The 21749-nt window shown below is 38.4% G+C and overlaps 1 protein-coding gene across 4 annotated transcripts in view; it reads right to left on the reverse strand.

Annotated features, from left to right (window-relative positions):
- Positions 1-1074: 1074 nt before the first annotated feature.
- The window catches only part of lamb2 (laminin, beta 2 (laminin S)), a 43279-nt gene continuing 22604 nt past the window's right edge, over positions 1075-21749 (reverse strand). For 3 of the 4 annotated variants that reach the window (XM_055048319.1, XM_055048317.1, XM_055048318.1), the window contains exons 13-36: positions 21586-21665; positions 19949-20084; positions 19709-19867; positions 18764-18891; positions 18493-18625; positions 18226-18418; positions 17182-17325; positions 16109-16340; positions 15484-15653; positions 15043-15078; positions 13524-13748; positions 13227-13444; positions 12147-12243; positions 10801-10982; positions 10521-10711; positions 9844-10028; positions 9522-9763; positions 8442-8645; positions 6631-6775; positions 6327-6534; positions 6089-6230; positions 4593-4769; positions 3988-4147; positions 1075-3872 (exon numbers count right to left, since the gene is read on the reverse strand). In XM_055048319.1, the coding sequence (XP_054904294.1) occupies positions 3736-3872; positions 3988-4147; positions 4593-4769; positions 6089-6230; positions 6327-6534; positions 6631-6775; positions 8442-8645; positions 9522-9763; positions 9844-10028; positions 10521-10711; positions 10801-10982; positions 12147-12243; positions 13227-13444; positions 13524-13748; positions 15043-15078; positions 15484-15653; positions 16109-16340; positions 17182-17325; positions 18226-18418; positions 18493-18625; positions 18764-18891; positions 19709-19867; positions 19949-20084; positions 21586-21665 (3924 nt within the window). In that variant the 3' untranslated portion in view covers positions 1075-3735. The remainder of the gene's footprint in view (positions 3873-3987; positions 4148-4592; positions 4770-6088; positions 6231-6326; positions 6535-6630; positions 6776-8441; positions 8646-9521; positions 9764-9843; positions 10029-10520; positions 10712-10800; positions 10983-12146; positions 12244-13226; positions 13445-13523; positions 13749-15042; positions 15079-15483; positions 15654-16108; positions 16341-17181; positions 17326-18225; positions 18419-18492; positions 18626-18763; positions 18892-19708; positions 19868-19948; positions 20085-21585; positions 21666-21749) is intronic. The other variant, XM_055048320.1, reaches the window with a different exon arrangement.

Raw genomic sequence — 21749 nt, forward strand, 5'->3', positions numbered from 1 at the left:
ATGAAGAGACAACTAATCCGTGAAAAAAAAAAAAAATCAAGCTCCCCTGGCTTCTTCCAGTGCTCTCAGTGATAACTAGACTCAAACAATAAAAAGCCAGGAGGGTCATAACACTGTCAATCACGCTTGCATACCTGCTACTTCGCAACAGCATCTTCCCAGAGTCTGCCAGGAATGATAAGGCAAGCTAGCATGGCCACCAGTGACAGTGAATAAACATCTTTTTCTGAAATAGTAAGTTATTTTTCTGCCTTTAACACATTTAGCAGTGTGTAGATGATTGACAGCGTTACGATGCTCCTCCCAGCTCCCATAGTTGTTTGTGATTGGGAATGGCACATGTCTGTAGACAGTAGTTGCAGCTCAGAGAGGAGGTGGAAGTGCTTGATCTTCTCAAGGCATGATGACTCTTCTAACAAGTATGTAAAAAAAAAAACCAAAAAAAAAAAAAAAAACACTGTTTATGCTGCAACTTTAACACTCCAAACATAGTGGATTTGCCTTATCTGTCATATAAAGTCCAAACGTAAAGTTCCAGAGCTATACATGGAACTTCTCTGTACTGAAGTAAAATATATTCTTATCTTTTAGCAAACTGACAGACCTGTCCAGAAAAGGAGTGGGCTCATACAGATATAGTCACATGAACAGGCGAGCTGACTCAGACTAGTTCCAGTTGGACATGAACTATTTTTAGAAAACAGCTTTGTCCCTTTTGCAGCTGGCCAATGAGGCCAACGTTATTCTTCGTTTATTAAAATAATGCAGTTTTGTGGCGAGTTAAAGTTTGCTCTAATGACTTTGCTTTAATCCCAGATACCTTCAGGTAAAGCTATTTAAAATGTTTCTGTATTTCCTCTTCTTTGCTGTTAATTTGAGCTTGCATGCTGACTGTCATTTCATCCTGCTGCCTGTGTGTTACCTTTCTAACACACATTTAATAAAAAGCTGACTCAGCTTTTCAGATGGGATGCTGCTGGCTGGAGGACTATGAGAGCAACACATGCATGTTAGACCAGCAAAAACAACCATCATGGAAGAATATTTATGCAGACAAAAAAAAAATCAGAAATGACATCATATTCATCTTTATTCAGAAAACTGTAAAACTTAACAAGGTACCTTTGGTGTTTCCATTGCCAATGACCAGTCATTGTTACTGAAATATGTAAAAAAAAAAAAAAAAAGTATTTGTGCACTAGTCACATTTTGCAAAACTCAAACTCACATGCACAATGCCAATGTATATATCTCCACAATACTGACAGCATAAGGCACTATTAAAACCAGTATTTCACTTCTTTAACTTCGGTAGAGATCAGTGACTGCAGGTCCAGCTTGTTCCGTCACAAAATACTGTATGTGAGAAACATTCAGTGTCTCAACAGTGTCTAGTGGGGTTGGCCTTTTTTTCTCTTTAAATTCCAGGTTATTTTAAAAACAGCTTCAACCTTTATACTTAAGGGTCACATACTCCATTATATTATGTAAATGTTCTATCTGATGTTACGTTTGCAAACATTTTTAAACAATGTCAGGTTGATGTTGACCATATTCCATCCATCCATTGCTTAGCGACAGGCGAGTCCACCCTGAACAAGTCACCTGTCCGTTGCAGGAAAACACAGAAACACACAAGACAACCATACACACACACACACACACACACACACACACCCCCACACACTCACAATTCAACAGTCATGTTTTTTCAGAGTGGGAGGAAACCGTAGAGAACTTACAAATGAACAGGCAGATTATGCAAAAGACACCAGGCTGGGATTTGAACCCAGGACCTTTTTGGTGCAAGGTAACAGTGCTACCAACTACTCCACTGTCCAGCCTGCTAACCACATTTTTAATTCTGTACACTTCAACCTTCCAGCACAAGTCTGACTTTTGTCATCTACAGAAATACTGAGATGACTGAGGTTGTTGGGAGTATCAGAGATGGACAAGAAGCTGAGTACAGAGATGTGCTGGACCGCTTTGTGGCATGGTGTGGGAACAATCATCTCATCTTAAACAAAACAAAGGAGATGATTGTTGATTTCATGAGGAACAAGATCGAGTTAGATTCTATTTCCATCATGGAAGAAGAAGTGGAGGTAAAGGAATATAAATACCTCAGTGATCACCTGGACAACAGACTGGACTGGAGATGCAACAGCCGTCTATACGAAGAGACAGTAGACTGGACATCTTGAGGACGCCAACACCCTTCAAGATTTGCAGCACGATGCTGCAGATCTTCTACAAGTCTGTTGTTGAGAGCATAATTTCTTCTCCCATCAACTGTTGGGGCAGCAGCATCAGAACCAGGGACCTAAAAAGGCTCAAGAGCCTGATAAAGAAACCTGGTTCTGTTCTGGGGTGAAACCTCTGAAGATTATTATGCAAAGAAGGATTCTTCACAGGATCAAGAAAATTATGAATAACTCTGACCATCCTTTTCATGATACTGTCTTGGCAAGGCAGAGCAGCTTCAGTCAGAGGCTTCTTCAGATTAGTGCAGTACAGACTGCTGCAGAAGATCTTTCCTGCCAACATCCATCACTACCTTCAATAACTCTTGGAAGAATCAAAATTAATGAGTTATAACAACATTTATTAATCCCAAAGGGAAATTAAAGTATTTCTGAAATAAATGGAATTGAATATTTGTTGTTTTAAATCTGTTTTCATTTAAATTTATCCTGTGTGTTTTTATCCTGTTTGTTGAAATACTGGAAAGCTATTCCAATGACCATTGTGTGTTGCCAACAATGTTTTATATAAATGACCACCACTAGGTCTCTAAACAGTTTTAACTACACTGTCTTTTTTAGGTTCATTGTCACCAGTGAATAATTCCATTAATTCATCTCAAAAGTAGTGTGCTGTGCAGAATTTTTTGCATTATTCGAATTTTAATCATGATGAAAATAAAATCTTATTTTCCGTAGCAGAAACATAGTGCTGAGCTCAGCTCAGAATACACTTCCAACTTCCGCTCAACCTCACACTGAAAGAATGTATTACAAATTTAACTTGTACTTCCAGTCTAATTATTTAGTGAGAAAATAATGCCATGTGAAGAAAAAATCTGATTAAATAGCTCACATGGTTTCTGGAGGATTGTGGCCTTGGATGTTTATGGAAAATGGATTTTGGATCCTGTGCTCCATTTCTGTGTTGGTTCGGCCAAATATAGATAATTAGCCTTCTGGAAGTCCCAATGTGAAACTGTTTTCAGTGTACTGGAGGAGTTGACCTGATTTTTATTTAAGATTTTTTAGCCATTTCCATGGGTTTGATGATGTAATGCACCAATGGAGCAGGTCCACAGCATCATAGCTCTTTGCAGCCAAATTGTTGTTATGGTGATTCAAAGATACCACTTTTAGTTCTATAGTGAACTCTGGAATAATACATGTTGGTTGTGAAAACTTAAATGCAAACATTCAAAGTTGTGTTTCAGATTCAAAGCAATTAATAACCACAAGCTACATGTGAATAAAATATGTGCTCATTGACAAACTTTAACATACGTAGCCATTATTATGTTTTTTTTAAATGTAAGAATTATCCATTTCCATTTCAATGGAAAACACTAACTGGGTTCACCACATGGACACTGGCTAGTAGAGTGATTTATTTTCCCCTGAAAGCCTATCACCATGTCTCTATATATCTAACGTAAATCGTAAACTAACAGTAGTGGACGTCTTTCCTTGCGGTTTTGAAGGGGCTTGTTTACTGGCACGTGTTGTAGATCTGGATCTGTTTGTTTATGTCGTTGAGGATGCTCCTCATCTTGTCCTCCAACCCGTCCAGCTGCCGGACTTTCCCCTCCAGCTTCCTCTGGTTCTCCTCATAGTTTTTCTCCAGCTCTGGACCAACCATAAAGAAGAAAAACAATTTTAACCTTAACATGACACTTTAAATCAACTATACGCTCCATTTTCTTCTTGAAATGCAGGCAAATCTTCGACAGCAAAGTAGCACCTGCTAGTTTTTGTAGCTTGTTCTGAGCATCGTTGAGGAGCTCCTTGGCTTCCTCTCGGAGACTCTCTGCCTTCTTCTTGGCGTCCCGCACGACCTTGGCCTTAGTGTCCACTCGTTGTTGTACCTCGTTGAATTTGTCTGTCAGCTGGCCGTCTAGAATCTGTGCATAATGTGGATCGTTTAATAGAATAAAATAGAACAGAACATATTTTATTTATTCCCAAGGGGACAGAGGTTATTTGTTGGCAAGCTACTCCATCCAAGATGTTAAATATTGGTAAGTACAATATTTACCAATGTTTAACAATGTCTGGCTCGACTGAAGGAACGGAATGTGGAAGTTATGGGGAAGGAACCTTGGAAGCTCGGAAACTGCAGGTCAGAGAAGGAGGCGGCGCTAAGTCCAACCCGGTGTTTGCACAACTGAATGGTTTCCATGTTAGATTCAATGATTTCTCAAACATCCATTAAAGAATCAAGGCTTCTCTCCAAGTATGTCTTTGATGAGGGAATGACATTATAACATGATATGAAGCTCAAAAAGGTTGATTTTATGTAAATCTGCCCCTTTAAATGATACTAAGAGTGTCCAGTCAGACACATACCTGCTTGGCTTCATTTGCCTTGTCCCGAGCCATGGTGGCCGTCTCTTCAGCTCGGGCTGCGGCCATGCTGTTGTTGGCTCGCTTGGTCTTCAGCACATTGATCTCCTGTTCCAGTGTGTCAAGGCGACCCATTGCATCATCCAGGTTCTTCTCACTGTTGGAGGTTTCTGTCTCAATCTGTGTAGAATACGAGTTTGCAAATGATAATTTAATCACACACAATTTGGCTCTAAAGGAGTTCACCTGGCTGAATCATTGTTGACATACTATGGACACTGTTTTCTTTTAAAAATACTGAAAATCACTGGTGACCACCAGGGGGCAGCAACCATCAAAAAGTAATAATATGGCAATAGAAAGATATACTTTCATACTTACATTTAAAAACTTAAAGTGCTGATCCATGTGTGAAAAGCATTAAAACAAATATATATATATATATATATATATATATATATATATATATATATATATATATATATATATATATATATATATATATATAAAATTAAAGTAGCATTATTTCATGGTAAAAATTAAGAAATAATCAACCTTTAATTAGTTAAGAAACGTTAGAAGTACTCTGCCACCCAAACAAGTAGAATCATTGATACTATTAAGAATCACTTCAAAATATATTTTGGTTGGCAACTGAATCAATGAAGATGGATAACAGTGGAAAAAACAGATTTCCTGAAATGTGAAGTTATTTCTCCGCCATTAGTATTTTAGAAATGTAGATGCGTTCCTAAATGTAGGTACATTTAGAAAAGTACTAATATGGTGCAGCCCTTTTAGAGATCTAAGATGAAGCATGCTTTACAGTTTGTAATTTGTTCCTGGGTGTTTAAACTGATTATATAAGTTAAACTGAGAAATACACAGTGTATAGACTGATTCAAAAATATTGTCTAGACCTGTCTTTGAAGGCATCTTCGGTAATCATGACTGATCTGATTATGAGGCAGTGACCTTAGGAAATGAAAGGCTTATCTGCAGAATAACCAAATGTTATCAGTTTAAATTTGCTCTTTACAGCAGCAACCAGTTTGTATTTCTCTTCAAGACTCTGAATCTAATGGCAAAACTACTGGAATAAAATGTAACTTTATGTATATATATGTCTTAATTGACAGCATTAAGACCTTCCTCCTGGCTCTGATTGGTTGTTTTTGACCGGCCAGTACATTTCTTCAGACAGAGTTGGTAGCACTTGGAGGATGTGAAGGACATTTATCTTTTCACGGATTTTCTGTCCCATACTGTCACAACATGGTATCACTTAACAAATATTTAAAAATACTTTTTAAATAGAAGTTACATATCACAGCTTTCTGTCTTTATTTCTTTTTAAAATATCTTTATCTAGAATCCAATAAATGCTGAGCAGCTCTGATGAACATTTTGTTCTATAAAATTAACATGAGATGCATATTAAAAATCCTCCATGCCTGTCATTTCTTCCTCATTTCAAACAGAACCAAGACGACGCTGACCTCAGCCAGTCGATTCTCAGTGTCTCTGATGTCTGCCCTGGCATTCGCTATGGCTTTCTCAGCTGAAGTCTGGGCTGTCATAGCACCCACCAAGGCCTGCTTCACCGTCTCCGCTGTGCTTTTCAACCCCTCAGCACGATGCCTTCAAAGGAAACAAGGAACAAATGTCAGTAAATTAGCTCATTTATTTAAAATAAAACTTCGCCTCAAAAAACCAATCTGACTCAGTTATGACTACCTTGCCCTCTTGGCATCCAGCAGCAGTTTCTCTGCTTTCTGAACGTCATCCTGTGTCTGCTGCAGGATGGCGTCCACGTTGGACAGGCTGCGGACGCGGTCCTTGATCTCGTCGGCGAGTTGCCTGATCTGTAGCGGTGAGGCGGGGATGGAGAGCTGCAGCACGTGGTTCGCCACCGCCTCGATGCTGTCTGGATCGGCGCCCTCCTCTGTAAAGAGATCATGGAGTCAGGGCTAAGCACAGGAGGCTGCACTAACAGCGACTGCCGTTATTCAGCAAGCGTGGACTCTTATCGAAGACTGACGAGTGAGGAAGTCCCTGATCTGTTTGATCAGGTCTCTGAGGTTGTTGTTGGAGCGCTCCACTTTGCTCTTTGTGGCCTTCGCTTTATCCAGAGCAGCTTGGGCTTTACCCTTCGCCTCCTCTGCCTTGGCCTTAGCTTCCTTTACCTGCACAACAGACAGGCAAGTAATTCATAGTCCTATAGGCAGCAATAACATTTCACAAATATTACAAGAATAGAAATTCTTGTTGACAAAGCAAACTTCAGATTTTCTGAATGAAAAAAACTTTCCAAAAATATAAATGTGGACATTTTAGGATACAGTACCTTTCAAAAGTATTGATAATGGTTGAACTTTTTTATATTCCGTCATAGCTGTGGGTATTTTTCATATCATTTATCATTATAAATGTCTTAGAAGGATTAAAAAAAAAATCAGATTTATTGTTGTCATGATAAATTCCAAACAGTGAGATTTAAAACCCTCCAAAACTTCTCAGAATTGTTTGTTTCACAAAACAAAAACAAAAACAAAATTTTTTGACCCGAAAAGGAAATGAAATGCTGCCACTCATATGATTTAAGATATTGTAGCACACCTGAAGAAGCCTCTGACTGTAGACAATCTTGTTCAAAGACAGTATCATGAAGTGCCTAATTTTCTTGATTTTATGAAGAATCCTTCTATAGAATAGTCCCTGAAACAGAACTGGCCTTTTTTATTACATTTTTAGCCCTTTTTAAATATCTGGCTCTGATTCAGTACCTGAAACAAGTGTTTTTCAATCTTGTGCTGTACATTAGAGAGCTCTAGTGAACAAAACGCCTGACTCGTGACAATAATCAAATCATGAGATTTATGATCTCAACTCATTGACTGAACAGCATTTATCTCTCTTTTTTTTTGTTGCCTTTTTTGGTGGCAAGAAGAATTTTGAAATGAAGCTCTTTGAAAACCAGTTTGCAGTTAAGCACTAGCAGCAAATGTGTAGAAAGAGATTAACTCATTTATATCACCAAACCTGACAGGCAGTAAACTAACCCTACACATTGTCATTACTGCAAAACACACTGATGGCAGCTAGATGCTGTGGGGACAAAGAGGAGTGACACAGCTACAAACATGGCAACCCACACCAAAAAACTTAGAAACTGTAAACTGTAAATTCCTGGCAGAAGTTTACCTTACCCCAAAGGCTTGGAGCTGTTAATGCTATGAAAGGAAAGTGAATACTAATTTTTCAGATTTTTATTTAATACCAGGAATCATTTTCCTTCCACAACAGTTATGACAACATTTCCAACGATCTGTAAATCTTTTTGTGCTGGATTAGGGGTCTGCAACCTGAAAGTGGCTCTTTGGACCTTACTTACTGGCTCTTGATATTTGGCAAAAAAAAAGTTCAGACAATATACATATTAAAAAAATGCAGATTTTAGCTGGGGACTTTTTGTGTTTTATTTTGCATAAAATAAATCCTGCATAGATTTTTTTCAACAGAATGACACAGGAATCACCAATATTTATAAATTTTGTTCTCACTCATTATGTTGTAAACTTAGTGTATTTTATTTACATAATTTTCCACATTCCAGAAAATAAATCAATAAACTTTTTGTAATTTTTAAAAAAAAGTTTTTCTTTGTTTTCAAACCAAAAAACAAATAAAAAAGTGGTTCTTTAAAATGACCACAGACTTAAGCTAACATCCAACATACAGTATGTGGCCTGAAGTCAGTTGTATGTAGCTGGACTGAGAGTGAAATCTTCTGGTTGGTACAGGTTGCCTATCATGTGCTAGCCTCTATGTTTGCTCCATATGTAGTCTTACCTTGGTGAAGAGTTCCTGCATCTCCCCCATGGCTTTGTTCAGCTCCTTCTCTGCATGTTTGCCTCGCTCCAAAGCATTGTCAGCTGCAGCCACTGCTCCGTTGCAGTTCAGGCCTCCGCAGTGGCGGTTCCCTTCGTCGTCACGGCAGCCACTTCCTCCACAGGGGTTCTCCGTGCAGGGAACATCGTCTAGAGAACCACAGATCTGTCGCCGCAAAGAGAGAATATTAGCAGAGCTTCAAAGCTGAAGCAAAAACAGAATACATTTGAACTTTCCTCACTTTTATGCAACTTTAAAAGTGTTATATATGCTTGTTGTAGGAACATTTTTTACTGGATGATAAATTCTCCCAGAAATATTGTGATAAACAATGTTGTTTTGAGACAATTTTCAACAAATATAGTCATAATAATGCCAGTTCACTCTCTCAAACACCAATTAACTTTAATTTTTGCGGGGAACAAATTAACACTGGAACTGTTACATATTTTAAATATCCAAAACGAAACACCAACCAAAACATGAAATGGAAATAAAAGCCACAAACAAAAGAAACCATAAATAAAATGTTTGTTTTTTTCGTGTTTTTGTAAAGAAAATTGCCCTGAAAAATATAATAATCAGAATAAATTATTGAGCTCATTTCAATAAAGTCTATTGTGTCAGGCTTACCGTAATGTAAAATATTCTCCAAATTTTCATTTTAGTTAGAATTACTTAGGAATCCAAGAGACCAAATAAAACTACTTTATGTCAGTGCAATTTATTGGCTGATCACTGATCTTTAAAAAACTTCACCTGCCGATTCAGAGTTTGGTCGACACCAATTTTTTGATTGCTGAACTGGTAAAGATGGATTGACTGCAGACGTGACCTGGTGGGCGGGTCCGTCAGTCATCCCTCTCTCATGGCGGAGAGAAATAAGACAGTGGCTGAGATTTGATAAGATCAGTTGGCAATTTCCGATCACCAAAGAATGAAGGAATTCGGGCCGATTTATCAGTGCATGGGTTTAAAAAACATCTTGTGGTGTCAAAAATTTTAAATCAGTGCTTCAAAGAACGAAGCGATGGACCCAACCTTCTCATTGAGCATTTTCATGTCCAGACCCTGGGCTCGGGCCTTCAGCTCCCCCAGCGCCCGCTTGTTTGCTGCGTTCTTCCGGTTGAAGTCGTCCTTCTTCGCAGCAACGAGGCGTTCGGTGCGGCGGCGAGTGTCTGCCGACTGACTGACCGTGCTAGGCTTGGTGGTGGTTGACCGGTTGGCCTGTCGCTCAGCATCTCGAGACATGTTGTAGGAACTCCGGATGCTGTCATACGCTCCTGGAGGAAGAAAAAGGATCAGATCATTTGGGGTATGTTAGATGAAACAACAGCTTTGTCTGAGCTTTGCTTCATCCCACCTAAGAAGTTTGAGTTTTTCAGCATATTCAGTTGATGCTTTAGCTGCTCAGATGTGAGATTCAGTTCTCGAGCCTCCCGCTCCAGATTATTCAGCTCCTTGCTTGCGTCAGAGTTTCGGTCCTGGATGATTGTTAAATCTCCCTCCACATGGTTCAGGGCTTCGGTTGTCTCACCAATTTGTGCCCTTTGATAAACAACAAGGTTGAGTAATATTAGAGGAGTTTTTTTATGCTTATGATATATGAGCACTTATGAATGACAACTTTCTTTATCTTTACATTGATTATTTATGCTGTGACAGAGAGAAGGATGTTTTAAGAAACAATGTTCTTCAGTGTATCAGTGTGTGTTACAAGCTACACATATGAGCCAGTTTTAAAAAGTTTAACTGATTGGAAAATACAACGATGTGTTTGGGCCACTGTAGATTGATAAAAAAGAGAAGGAATACATTTCCACAAAGAAAAAAAACTCTGAAATTGTCTAAAAAAAGGAACTTTCTGAGCTCCAAATGTTGAAAAATGTTGACTTTGAAAAGTAAAAAATTTGCAAGAAGTAAAAGAAAATTTGAGAATTTCAGAAATCCTCTAAAAAAACCTGGAAATTTCCAAATGTTATCTTTTATTGTCTGTCAAAAATAAATAAATGAAATTGTATTGGTGTGAAGCAGAAGTACCTGAGGTCCTCAATAAGAGCCATCAGAGTAGCCACAGCTGCAGTTGTGGCATTTCTTGCATTGACGATGGCCTGAGCTTGAGCCAGTTTTGCCTCCAGGTCTTTGAAGGTTTTCTCATAAGGTCCGATGAGCCCAGTGCTTTGAATCTCATTGGCTCGCTCCGCCAGAGTCTTGGTGCGTACCGCCAGGTCCTGATGATAAGAGTGAAAACAATAATTTCTCACATTTAATTACAATTTGTTTGAGGATTAACTCCTTTGTTTTTCACTCAGAGCTGCACCTGCACTATCCGATCCCAGTCCCCGAAGCACTGGTGACAGGGCTGGCAGTTCGGAAACTGGCCGGCAAAACCTCTGGCACACTGGTCGCAGCGAACGCCTGACACCCCCTGCCGGCAGACGCAGTGGCCGGTTGCGCGGTTGCACTGAGACGTCTCAATCCCACGCCAGTCACAGTCGCACGCTACAGAGGGAAAACACAAGAGGACGAGGGCAAGGGCTGCTTAATATTAAAGAAATATATAAATGGGAATTATATTGGTCTGTTTTTATCTTCTGATCTATGTTTCCTACTTGGCCTGTTGCAATAAACAATAAATCAATTAATCACATGAAAAAACAAGCTCAGTAATTTATTGCATTTTCTTTCTCTTTCTACCTGAAACTGGATGATAAAAGTCTTCAGCCTGGTGCTTTGGTCTCAACTAGCCATTTTTTGAAGAACAATTTGATTTACTGGGACTTCATAATTTATTTTATTTGTTTCTTTGTTTATTTATCTTTGATATTTTAAATGTCTTCCAATTCCAGTGTGAAATGTTCATTAGAATTTAAAGTCTAGTGGCTCTTGAGAATCTGTTCTTGCATTATTGTGCCATTAAAATTATATTGCTTGAAAATTGTCTCAAAACAACAAGATTATCGCTTATCGTAATAACTTCTGGGACAATTTATTGTCCGGCAAAAATGTTGTATTGTGACAAGCTTTTGTCCTGCAATATGCCTTTAACATTTTTGGCCATGTCAATTATGTCTACTGGCTAAATATAGCACTAGCATGAAAAATATAACTTTGGAGCGCTTAAAGTTTATTAGCCAAGAATTACTGCATTCCAATATAATATTGTCCTTTACAATATGATTATTGCACACACACACCCTGACAATGCAGTTGTACTGTCAAGTACTAGTGAATGGTAATGGCAAAGATTATTTAACCCTCTCCAGGCAGGTGTTGCAGATTTGCAACAACTTAGCCAGTCTTTTCAAGTAATTTCAACACAATGAATAAAAGATATCACAATATTGTAATATTTACATTTGCATTCTGTTACAGGGCTCTCAAAATCCATAATTTATTAGATTAATCATAATGAATTGATTATTGGAAACTAATTTAGTAATCAAATAATCATTAATCGACGCTAAAACATGCAGTTTCAACACCGGCAATGACATTTACGTTTATTTTCTTATTTTAAAAAGTAATTGAATTATTTGTATATTTGAGATTTTTATGCATTTTTTCAATATTAGCGGTTGAATAAAACATCTGCAGAATGTGCTAAAATACCGAGTTGCAGCTCTGACTATGTGTACTAAGACACTGAATCGTTACGTTTCTGACCTCTGCACAGCGTCCGGGGGTCTCCCCAGAAGTTCTCCTCACATTCTGTGCAGGTCTTTCCTCCAAACCCTTCTCGGCACTGACACTGCCCTGTAAACTGTGGGACAGAAAGCAAAAGAAATACAACTTATTAGGACTTTAAACTTACTTTAAATTTCCTTTCAGATCAAAGGATCTCTGTCCATATCTTTTCTTGGCTTCCATAAACACCTTAATGCTAAAATAATTCTCACTTAGCGCTTTAATGCCCATAGCTATATCACTCACAGGCTGCTTCTTGACAAATCCAGAAATGCATTCATGCTTTTTTTTAACTATTTAAAGCAAAGTTGCACCGATTGTCATTTTCTGGCCGATCAATGATCTTCAAAAAGCCTGATGTGCTGATTCTAATTTTGGTTGATAACGATGTTTTAGTCTGGAAAGTCGCTATATATATTGAGAAAGGAAACAGTGGGGTGACTATTGTTAACTGAGTATTTCAGACAATGTGCAGCTGAGTCCAACAAAGCACTCACAACATCACGGAGTTCATAAAAAGTTATGTTATTCCCATGTGTTCAATCTATAGTTCATCTGTAATATCAGACTTCAAAACCTCAAACACAGAACACTTTGCAATCCCAAGAATGAGGGTCTTGTCGCTCCAATGCCTGACTAAGACTCTGATGACTGACAGATGAGGAGCGCTAGCGCCTTTATTGAATTATGAATATAGTCTCATGTAACTGTTTACATTCATCATTGCCATTATTTGTAATGATTTATCACATGAACAGCTTATTCACATGTGATTTTATTTCATGAAAGCATCACAATAGTTAAATTGTATTTTTTCAACATTAACAGAATATAGGCAAAAAAGTGCACACATTTATAATGACAGTGGCAGATTCCAGTCATTTTCAGTGCTGGATAAGATTGATTTTGCATGCAAGCATCAGCCGTGATTTCTCAGTGCTTCCCAAATTTGAAGAGTTTACACTTTTTTTTTTATCCTTTATCTTATATGTGGCATACATCCAATGTCAAGCAACAGGAACTTCCACAGCACAGTGCTGAGCTCCATGCCTAACTTACTTCATTGCAGGAGGATGTGACAGAGTTGTTGGGATCACAGTTGCATGCTTCACAGCCATTCCCACTGGCCAGGTTCCAGTGGTTGGGGGCGCAGTGGTCGCACGCCAGACCTACGACATTTCTCAGACACTGACACTGGCCTGTGGCACGTTGGCAAACGCAGTCTTCACGCTCCATGCACTGGCTGCGCTCCGTGCCCAAAAAGTTGCATATGCACTCTGAACAAGAAAAACACAGTCTGACCATAAAGCAATCTATTGTCTTTTATGTTTTATGTTTTAGAAAACTGTTACAAACTCCTGCAGTTGCGTCGAGACGCATCTCCAAAGTATCCGCTCCTGCAGATGCCACAGTTAGGGCCCTCTGTGTTGTAAAGGCACTTCCTGCACTCCCCCGTCCGCCTGTCACATGCGTCCATGTCTGACATGTCTATGTTATTGTTGCACTGGCATGGCTGGCAGCGTCCTCCCGGCTGAGAGGGGTTGCCATAGTAACCTGGAGCGCATTCTTCACACCGGGCGCCTGAGTTGAACAGGAGGAGGAGCAAACAAATTTCACTGAAAGGTGCACTTAAGGATTTCTCAACTTGATTTTAGGGTGGATGGAATGGGGGAGAAGCAGGGATGTTGTTAAATTTGCAGCAGAAATGGGTCATTTTAGTTTAACTGTGTTTTTTTTCCTAATATTAAATTAAGACTAAATAGTTATAGTCAGCCATTTCCTTCTCAAAAAACAAGTTTTAAAAGGATGGAGATAAACATATATGGAAAGTTGTGTCACCAGCATCAGCTTTAGTTACTCATAGCTAAACATATCATAGTGAGGAGGATGCAGTGCCTTTAAAAAGTATTTGGATATTTTCCTGTTTTGATGCTTTTACAAATCAAACATTATCAAAAACTACCTTTTTTTTTTTCCAAAAATTTACACTACTAATGACAAACTAATGACAAATAAAAATGATCATCCTCAGAGTAATCATAGATTGTTTTGTTATGTATTTTTAAACTGACAAGTTTCAGCAGATTGCATCTCCCATTCTGTTGTCATGGAATGTGATTTTATGTTAAAATTATATAAAACCGCATGATCTTGTTTTTGAATTAAAACGGAACGTTTTTTTTAGTAATTGCTCTTTTACGCAACCATTATGACTTTATCTCAGCTTCTGGTTTATATAGCTACCACTCACAGTAGAATGGTTAAAATTCAGATTTGGAAACATCTTCAATAAACTCTAAATTGACTATGGGCATGTTAAAGATTGCAAAAAACAGAGATCAGAGCTCAGCCACAAAAGTTGTCATTTTTTAAATTAATTTATAAATTTTAACTTAATTGTATGACATTGGTATTTTCCTTCATCTAACATTTTAACAGTGAACAACCACAAAACAAGGACTAAAATGCTTTTTAAAATGACATCATTCAGTCGTGCATCAACTGCTTAGCAAGACAATGAACCAGACTGAGGAACAGCCAGTTTTATTGACTGTAGAAAGATTCTGGGTCAGGTCTCTGTTTGATGAATATTTACACTGACCTGGCTCAAATTTGGTTTTTGCATCATTTAATCTGCGTTTGTTACCTTAAGTGCAAACATCACAACACAGCCAGTGAGAGAAAACACTGAACAATTTTTTTGAACCAGGTCTCACATGGAAGTGTGTTGTAGCACAACGGTGCTGATGGGTTCATGCATGGGTAGGACTGGTGGGGAGGATAGTACGCTCGGTGGATTAAAAGAAAAAAATATAAAATAAAAAATACGGGAGAGGGTAGCAGGAATTGGAGGGGGCCAACTGTCATTACTCACGCTTAAAAACGGTCGCCCCGGAGCGTTTAACAATCCCTGTGCCAGTAGTACAGGAGGAAGGAAATGAAAACCATTACCATTCACTAAAGCCCACACAGAAACACTAATGTTGTTACCTCACTGGAACTTTTTTCCTTCACAAAAAGTGCTTGAAAATTGCTTGGCCCTTATAGATCTGCTCTGGTTCTGCTTTTTTGCAATACTAAAATGTTTCAGATTATCAAGCTGATTTTAACATCAGGCAAAGAAGATTACAAAAAGCAGGGCTTAAAGTTAGGGTTAGAAGAATATCCAGCTGTCAGGTTGTGACTGAGATCTCAACTGCACTGAGCTTATACAGCAGCAGCAAATCCTGTTTCATTGCATTAAATTGATTAAATCAATTTAATTTCCATCTATTCACACTTTCATCATTGCAACTTTTACTTATTTGATGCTCACCTGTGTAACCTTGGTTACAGTTGCAGATAATTTGTCGATTGCGGTTGTCCTGGTAACAAGATGTGGCAAAGTGGCGTCCACTGTGGGGTCCGTCTGGGCATGGGCACGGGCGACACTGACCACCAGATGATATACCCAAAACTGGGTTCCCATAATAACCATTGGCACACCTACAGGAACACAAGTAAATTTAATAGAACTTTTAATGTAAAGTTAAAAAAAATAAAAATCATGGATCATAGGATATGTAGGTTTCCTAAAACTACAAGGCTACACTTATATTCACAGTGAGTTAAACACATATCATTTTAACTGATACAGAAAAATTAAATGAAATTATATCTGAATTATTCTGGCAGGATTTAGGAACTGTTCACATAAATAAAAATTTTGAATGAACATTTTGTTTTTTTAAGTGAAAAAAGGATTCCTTTGACCTGATTACAGGAGACGCAAGAAACTCATTCAAAGAAAATGAGAAAAGAGTTTAGCCACAACTGAAGTTAGTTCAAAATGATCCCTGGCTCTGTAGGTGGTGTACATAAAATCTTACTGCATTGCATAATTCAATGCCTCATTTAATTCGTTCCAATAAAGTTTTGACCAAACGTATCTGGAAAGCCACCTGTCACAACTGTCCCCTCCAGTGTTATCTCTGCAGTTGATGCAGACTCCGCTTCTCTGGTCACAGTGGTTGGCATGTCCGTTACAGTGGCAGGGTCGGCAGCTGGGGAAGCCCCAATGGCCCGCCTGACACCCGTCGCATCTCTGACCAAAGGCCCCAGGACGGCACTGGCACTGCCCGGTGTACTTGTCACAGAGTCGAGTCACAGACCCCTCTAAGCTGCACTCACATGCTGCCGAGACAAAGCATAGGATGTGGGGCCAGGAGCAGTAGATTGGGTGGGGGGGAAAGAAGGAAAGGCAGGGAAGAGAGGTTTCTTTTATAAATATTTACTTAGAAACAGTAGAGGGCGCCAACCATAAGCCTTTCAACTTTCTAAATACACATTAAATCCTATGCAAAGATTTAACATATTACATTGTCTTGAAAATGAATTTATACCCATTAAAATTTTCACATTTCACCACGTTTCAAACATAAACTACAACATATTTTATTGGATCTTAACTGAAAAGAGTAACAGACTAAACATAAGTTATGATGTAGAAGGAAAATTATATAATTTGTGAGATTAAATCCTGAAAAGTGTGCAGTGCATTTGGATTTGCCTCCAACCAGTGACTCAGTACTGTTACTTCTACCATTTTTCCTGTGATTACAGCTATAAACCTTTTTGGGAATGTCCAGTTTTGTAATGTCGACAACTAAAATAAAATATTTCTGCTAATTCTGACTTGTAAAATATCTCAAACTGTGTCTAAACAGAAGGAAAGCATCTGAACAATAATTTTCATGCCCAGGTGATGCTCTGGTTTTCTCTAACAGGATTTTGTCTGACTTTCTTTTCACCATCCCTTTCTTCTCGACATTCTTCCATAAAGACAGAATTGTGAAGTGCATGACTTACAGTTGTCAACAAATTCACATATTTATAGACCAAAGGATATACAAAACATGGATATTGCTTTCTAACTTTGAGAAAATTCACTACATTCTTAATCTTAAAGTTAATTAAAAGCCCTGTCGAGGAATCAAGGAAGAAGACATTGTGTGACTTCATGCGAGTTCCTCACATATGCAGCCTGAGGGTCCGAAGCCATAGGTTCCTGGTGCACACTTGTCACAGCGCCGACCAATGATGTTGGACCTGCAGCGACACTGGCCCCCACGGGGATCACAAAGGGAGCTGATAGACCCCTGAGGGTCACAGTTGCAAGCTGATGGAGCGAAAACATGAGCATGAGCAAAAACAAGATATGCATACTTGCCAAAGTTGAAATATATACATGTATATTTATAAGTGTATATTACGGTTGCCAAAGTTAACGGGTTAGTCACACACCATTAACGTTTTTACTGTGAAATTATTACACAGGTTTCTGTACTTTCTGGATCTTGTCTCTACAGTTTGAACTTTATCTTCTTTGTTTCAGCTGTTTCTTTAACGGGCTGATCTCTTGTTTCTTGAAAAAATGTCCCTCTCTCTCTCCCCTCCAGCCTACCTCTCCTGTTACTCAGCATTGTCTGACATTCTACTTCTGAGAGGGAGGGAAACAGGAATAACCTGGAATTATTTTACTTTTGCAGACAAAAACAAAATTTATCATTATTTTGCATGCAGTGATTCACTACTGAAGCAAAATTAACTTGCATAAACAAATAAAAACCTGAAAAACTATAATACAAAAGACATGAAAAATAACTCCATCTTCAGCCTTTTACATCTGTCTGTTTCAAAACAATTTACTTTTAACTGAATTTAACTGAATGTAAAACATTTGCAGACCTTTGGTTCTAATAAGCTCCTCTTAATGAATCTTCCTCAGGAAAACAAAACTTGTCATGTTTATATGGGTCAGTTTCCCCTATATAGTCAGATTTTTTCTGTTATTTTTAGAAGTTAGCAAACAAATCAAATGGAAAACTTCACAAAAATAAGTTTTATTCTAACAGCACCTTAGAAGATGAGTCCTACTATTACACTCCGCACTGTTACATTTCATGCATTGCACTTTATTTGTTTCCCTTTTGTAATCCCACTTAAAATCCATTCCCTTTTAAAATTTACCTTCATGACAGGTAACACATAGTTATCTTGTGTATGTATATTTCCTCACCCAGGGCTCCATCATTAATTACGGCTGACATGCTGCTGATGAGTTTAGCACAGGTATCACTGATTTGTGGGCGGATCACACTCCTTGCTCCCTCGTGGCACCGGTACCGCTCAAAGGTCTGCTTCCTGACGTTTGAGGCAAGATCTCCAGTGTTGAACATCTCCATGGAGGAGTGACGTGGCATCAGCACAATCTGGAGCGGAGACAGCTATTACAGATTTCCCCAGAGACTAGAACTGCAGATCTAAATACGCAATTTAATCTCACAGAGTCTATAAGGATGACAGCGTGGTCTGCTCCGTTGAGGATACTGTTAGCATCTTGATAACGTGTGAACTCCAAGCGGAGGGAGTATGTCACACCTCTCTCCAAACACACTGGCTGAGGAAGAACCACAAACCTTGGGAAGACAGAGGTAGCACTCAGTTCCCATCAACACTGAAAGAGAAGCTCACAAGTGTTGGTGCTTGGATGGGAATATACAAGTGTGTAAAGAAATCTGTAAGTGTGAAATTGGTTGTTTGCATGAGTCGCACACCTGGCTCCGGCTGGCAGAGGGACGGTGAGTCTGTCGTCATCTGGGATGGTGTTCCCACAAGGGCTGCTCGTGGGAATGGAACCTGGACGGATCACAGTTATCTGCACCTCCTCCCAGTCCCGGGGCATCTGGAGTTCAGAGGGTATACATTTCTTGAAATGGTTCCCAGGTAAATAAACTAAAAAACAACCCAACTAAGACCAATGTACAGCAGGGAAAATAAGTGTCAAACACGCCAAAGTGTTTCTTGTTAAAAACATTTATAACAAAGCTATTAAAAGGAAATTCACAACAGATGTCAGTAGCAACCCAAGTAGTCCACGCATACCAAGAAATCAAAACTAAAGAAGCCAAACAATTTTGTTATTTGTTAGGGAAATAATACAGGGAATCATTTTTGAACATATGAAGACAAGAAGGCAGGATAAAGGATTGAGTTTAGAGATACATCAATAAATCCCATAGTTTTGGAAGATTGGCGATGTGCAACTGATCCAGTCTATTGTAAAATCAGCCACCACCCCATTTTGCTCCATTTGACAGAAGGCTGACTGACAAGATACGTCTGTAGGTCTGCTGTTAATAATAGTCACCCCACTGTTACAAACTTAGCAACGTTTCAGACAGAAATATCAGTATCGGCCAAAATCATAATCCACACAGCAGGCCTGTGAAAATCCCAGGCCATATTACCTGTTAACAACATTTTATAACCAAAATGTATGAATGTATTTGTTTACCGTATGTGAATTAAATGGATTTTTACCAACATATAGAGTGGATAACACATCACGAGCCCAATTTGAAAAAAAAAATGTTCATGTTTAAGTTATTTTAATTTGATTCAGCATTATAGATAGTCTAGATTCCATTCAACTTCTCATTCATAGCAGAGGAATACACAACCAAAAAAGACCTCAGATTAACATGAGTCATAATGCACACCTGGGATTCATAGCGGATGACTAAATCATATTCCATAGAGTAAGGTATGTTATTTATCAGAAACTCCAAAGTGCCGCCTTGAGGGACCTGAGCGAAGCCGATATCTGTCCACTGAGCGGGGCGACCGGACTGATGTTCCCTGGTTTCTAAGGTGCAACCCTGAGAAAATGCATCCAGAAACAAACAGATCAAATATATCAAAGTTTAAAAAGTTTCTGTTGAAAATGCTGCAAAACTCACCTGCCCCATTTGAGCAAATTCAGCCTCATAAACGAAGTGATCCAGAGCCATAAAAAAATATCCAGACTCCACCTGCGTGCAGTCGCGTCCCGTTATGTGACTGCGGCAGCGGCACTGACCACTATCCATGGAGCATCTAAAAAGAGTGCATACACAGTGGTATTTAGGACTAATGTTGCCCTACAAATCCTTATGTAGCGAACACTAACATCTTAAGGAGGTTAGGAATTAATGGATGAACATGTTGCTAAATATCATGTACAGTCATATAAAAAAATAGAATATGCATTCTGATGAAACAAGTTTATCAAATAAAAAGTATTTTTTTTAAATGGAAAGATCTAAGCAGATATTAAACATACTTTTCATTAAGTCAGTTTTTCTGTATTAGAAATAGTTTTTTAATGGTGTGGTGTAATATTCTCATTTTAAATGTCCTGTTTGTATAAGCTGAAAGTTGAAGATCCTCATAAATAACAGAAATAACATGTTTCAAACATTCATCTCTGTGTGTAATTAATTTATAAATGTATTTCACTCAGTGATAAAGTTCAATAAATTGACTTTTCAATAACACTGTAATTTATTGCCAGGCTTGGTAGCTCATCTCTTTTTGTTTAGCAGGAAACTCTAACAGCATGTAATCTTGTCATAATTCCTTCTAACAGAGGGGCAGAGCTGAACAGAAACTGTTGGAGCTATGGGACGTTCTGGCAGTGAAAAGTACAGATCAAAGTGATTAATAAGAGTTCACTGAGAACTCTTATTGTTATTTGTGCAAAAGCTGTGGGTAAACCCTTTACACAGCAATTCTAATTGATATGTAAGGGTGAAGAAATTACCTAATAAGAAACACATTGTGGAGTTCTTTTTTTAACTCTGATAAGGTCTGCGTTTACAGGCCATTAACTCTTGATTACAGTTAAAGTGTTTAAAGAGGATATTTAGACCTACTGTTAGCAAAATCTATAAAAAACAAATCTACAAAGAGAAAAAGACAAAGCTCCCTAAATCATTTAACTTACATGGAATAACATCAGGAGAGTGGGTACAAAATCGTTTAAACCGAATACACGATTCATTATTTTATTTTATAAGATTGGTTTAAATGGGACAGTTACAAGTTAACATACATTATATATAAACTATGTTGACATTTAAAAAGAGACAAACATCAGATAGAAATACTACAGTACAAATACATCATGAAAGGTTTTGCCGCTTTTCCATGAAGCTTTCTTCACTGTTGTTAACCAGGCACATGCCAGCTAACAACATGTGTGACGTGATCTGGTGGCCAGATCTGCCAGGAAAACCTCTCTCACGGCAGAGCAGAAAGGGACAGTGGCTGATTTTCAGACCTTTGCGGAGGTAGAGGACATTGGTGAATAAGATTGGTTTCACATTCAAGTATCGGCTAATGGGCGATCTGCTAAAATTAGGAAAACTGATGCAAATTCTTTGGTGCACCCTATGCTGCAGAATAATTCCAGTGAATGTAAACAAAATTCAATTTATAGAGAGAAATCAAGTTTAATTGTTGTATGTTGGAAAAAAACATATGGAAATTGTTCAGAACCTGAATGGAATCGTCAAAGATTAAATTGACATCCGAATAAATTTATGGAGCCACTCACTGGTTGTCGAGCGCCCCGCCAATATCACATTCGCAACCTCTGCATCCATTCAGGTCGTGGCTCAGCCCCCAGTGTTCAGTCTGAAGTTATATGGTGATAGAGAGAAGGCAATGATTGACAGACACAAAAAGAAGAAATAATTGAACAGCTGCAACACTTTTCCT

Source organism: Poeciliopsis prolifica, unplaced genomic scaffold (assembly GCF_027474105.1).
Source record: "Poeciliopsis prolifica strain line A6 unplaced genomic scaffold, Auburn_PproV2 SCAFFOLD027, whole genome shotgun sequence".
Lineage (NCBI taxonomy): Eukaryota > Metazoa > Chordata > Actinopteri > Cyprinodontiformes > Poeciliidae > Poeciliopsis > Poeciliopsis prolifica.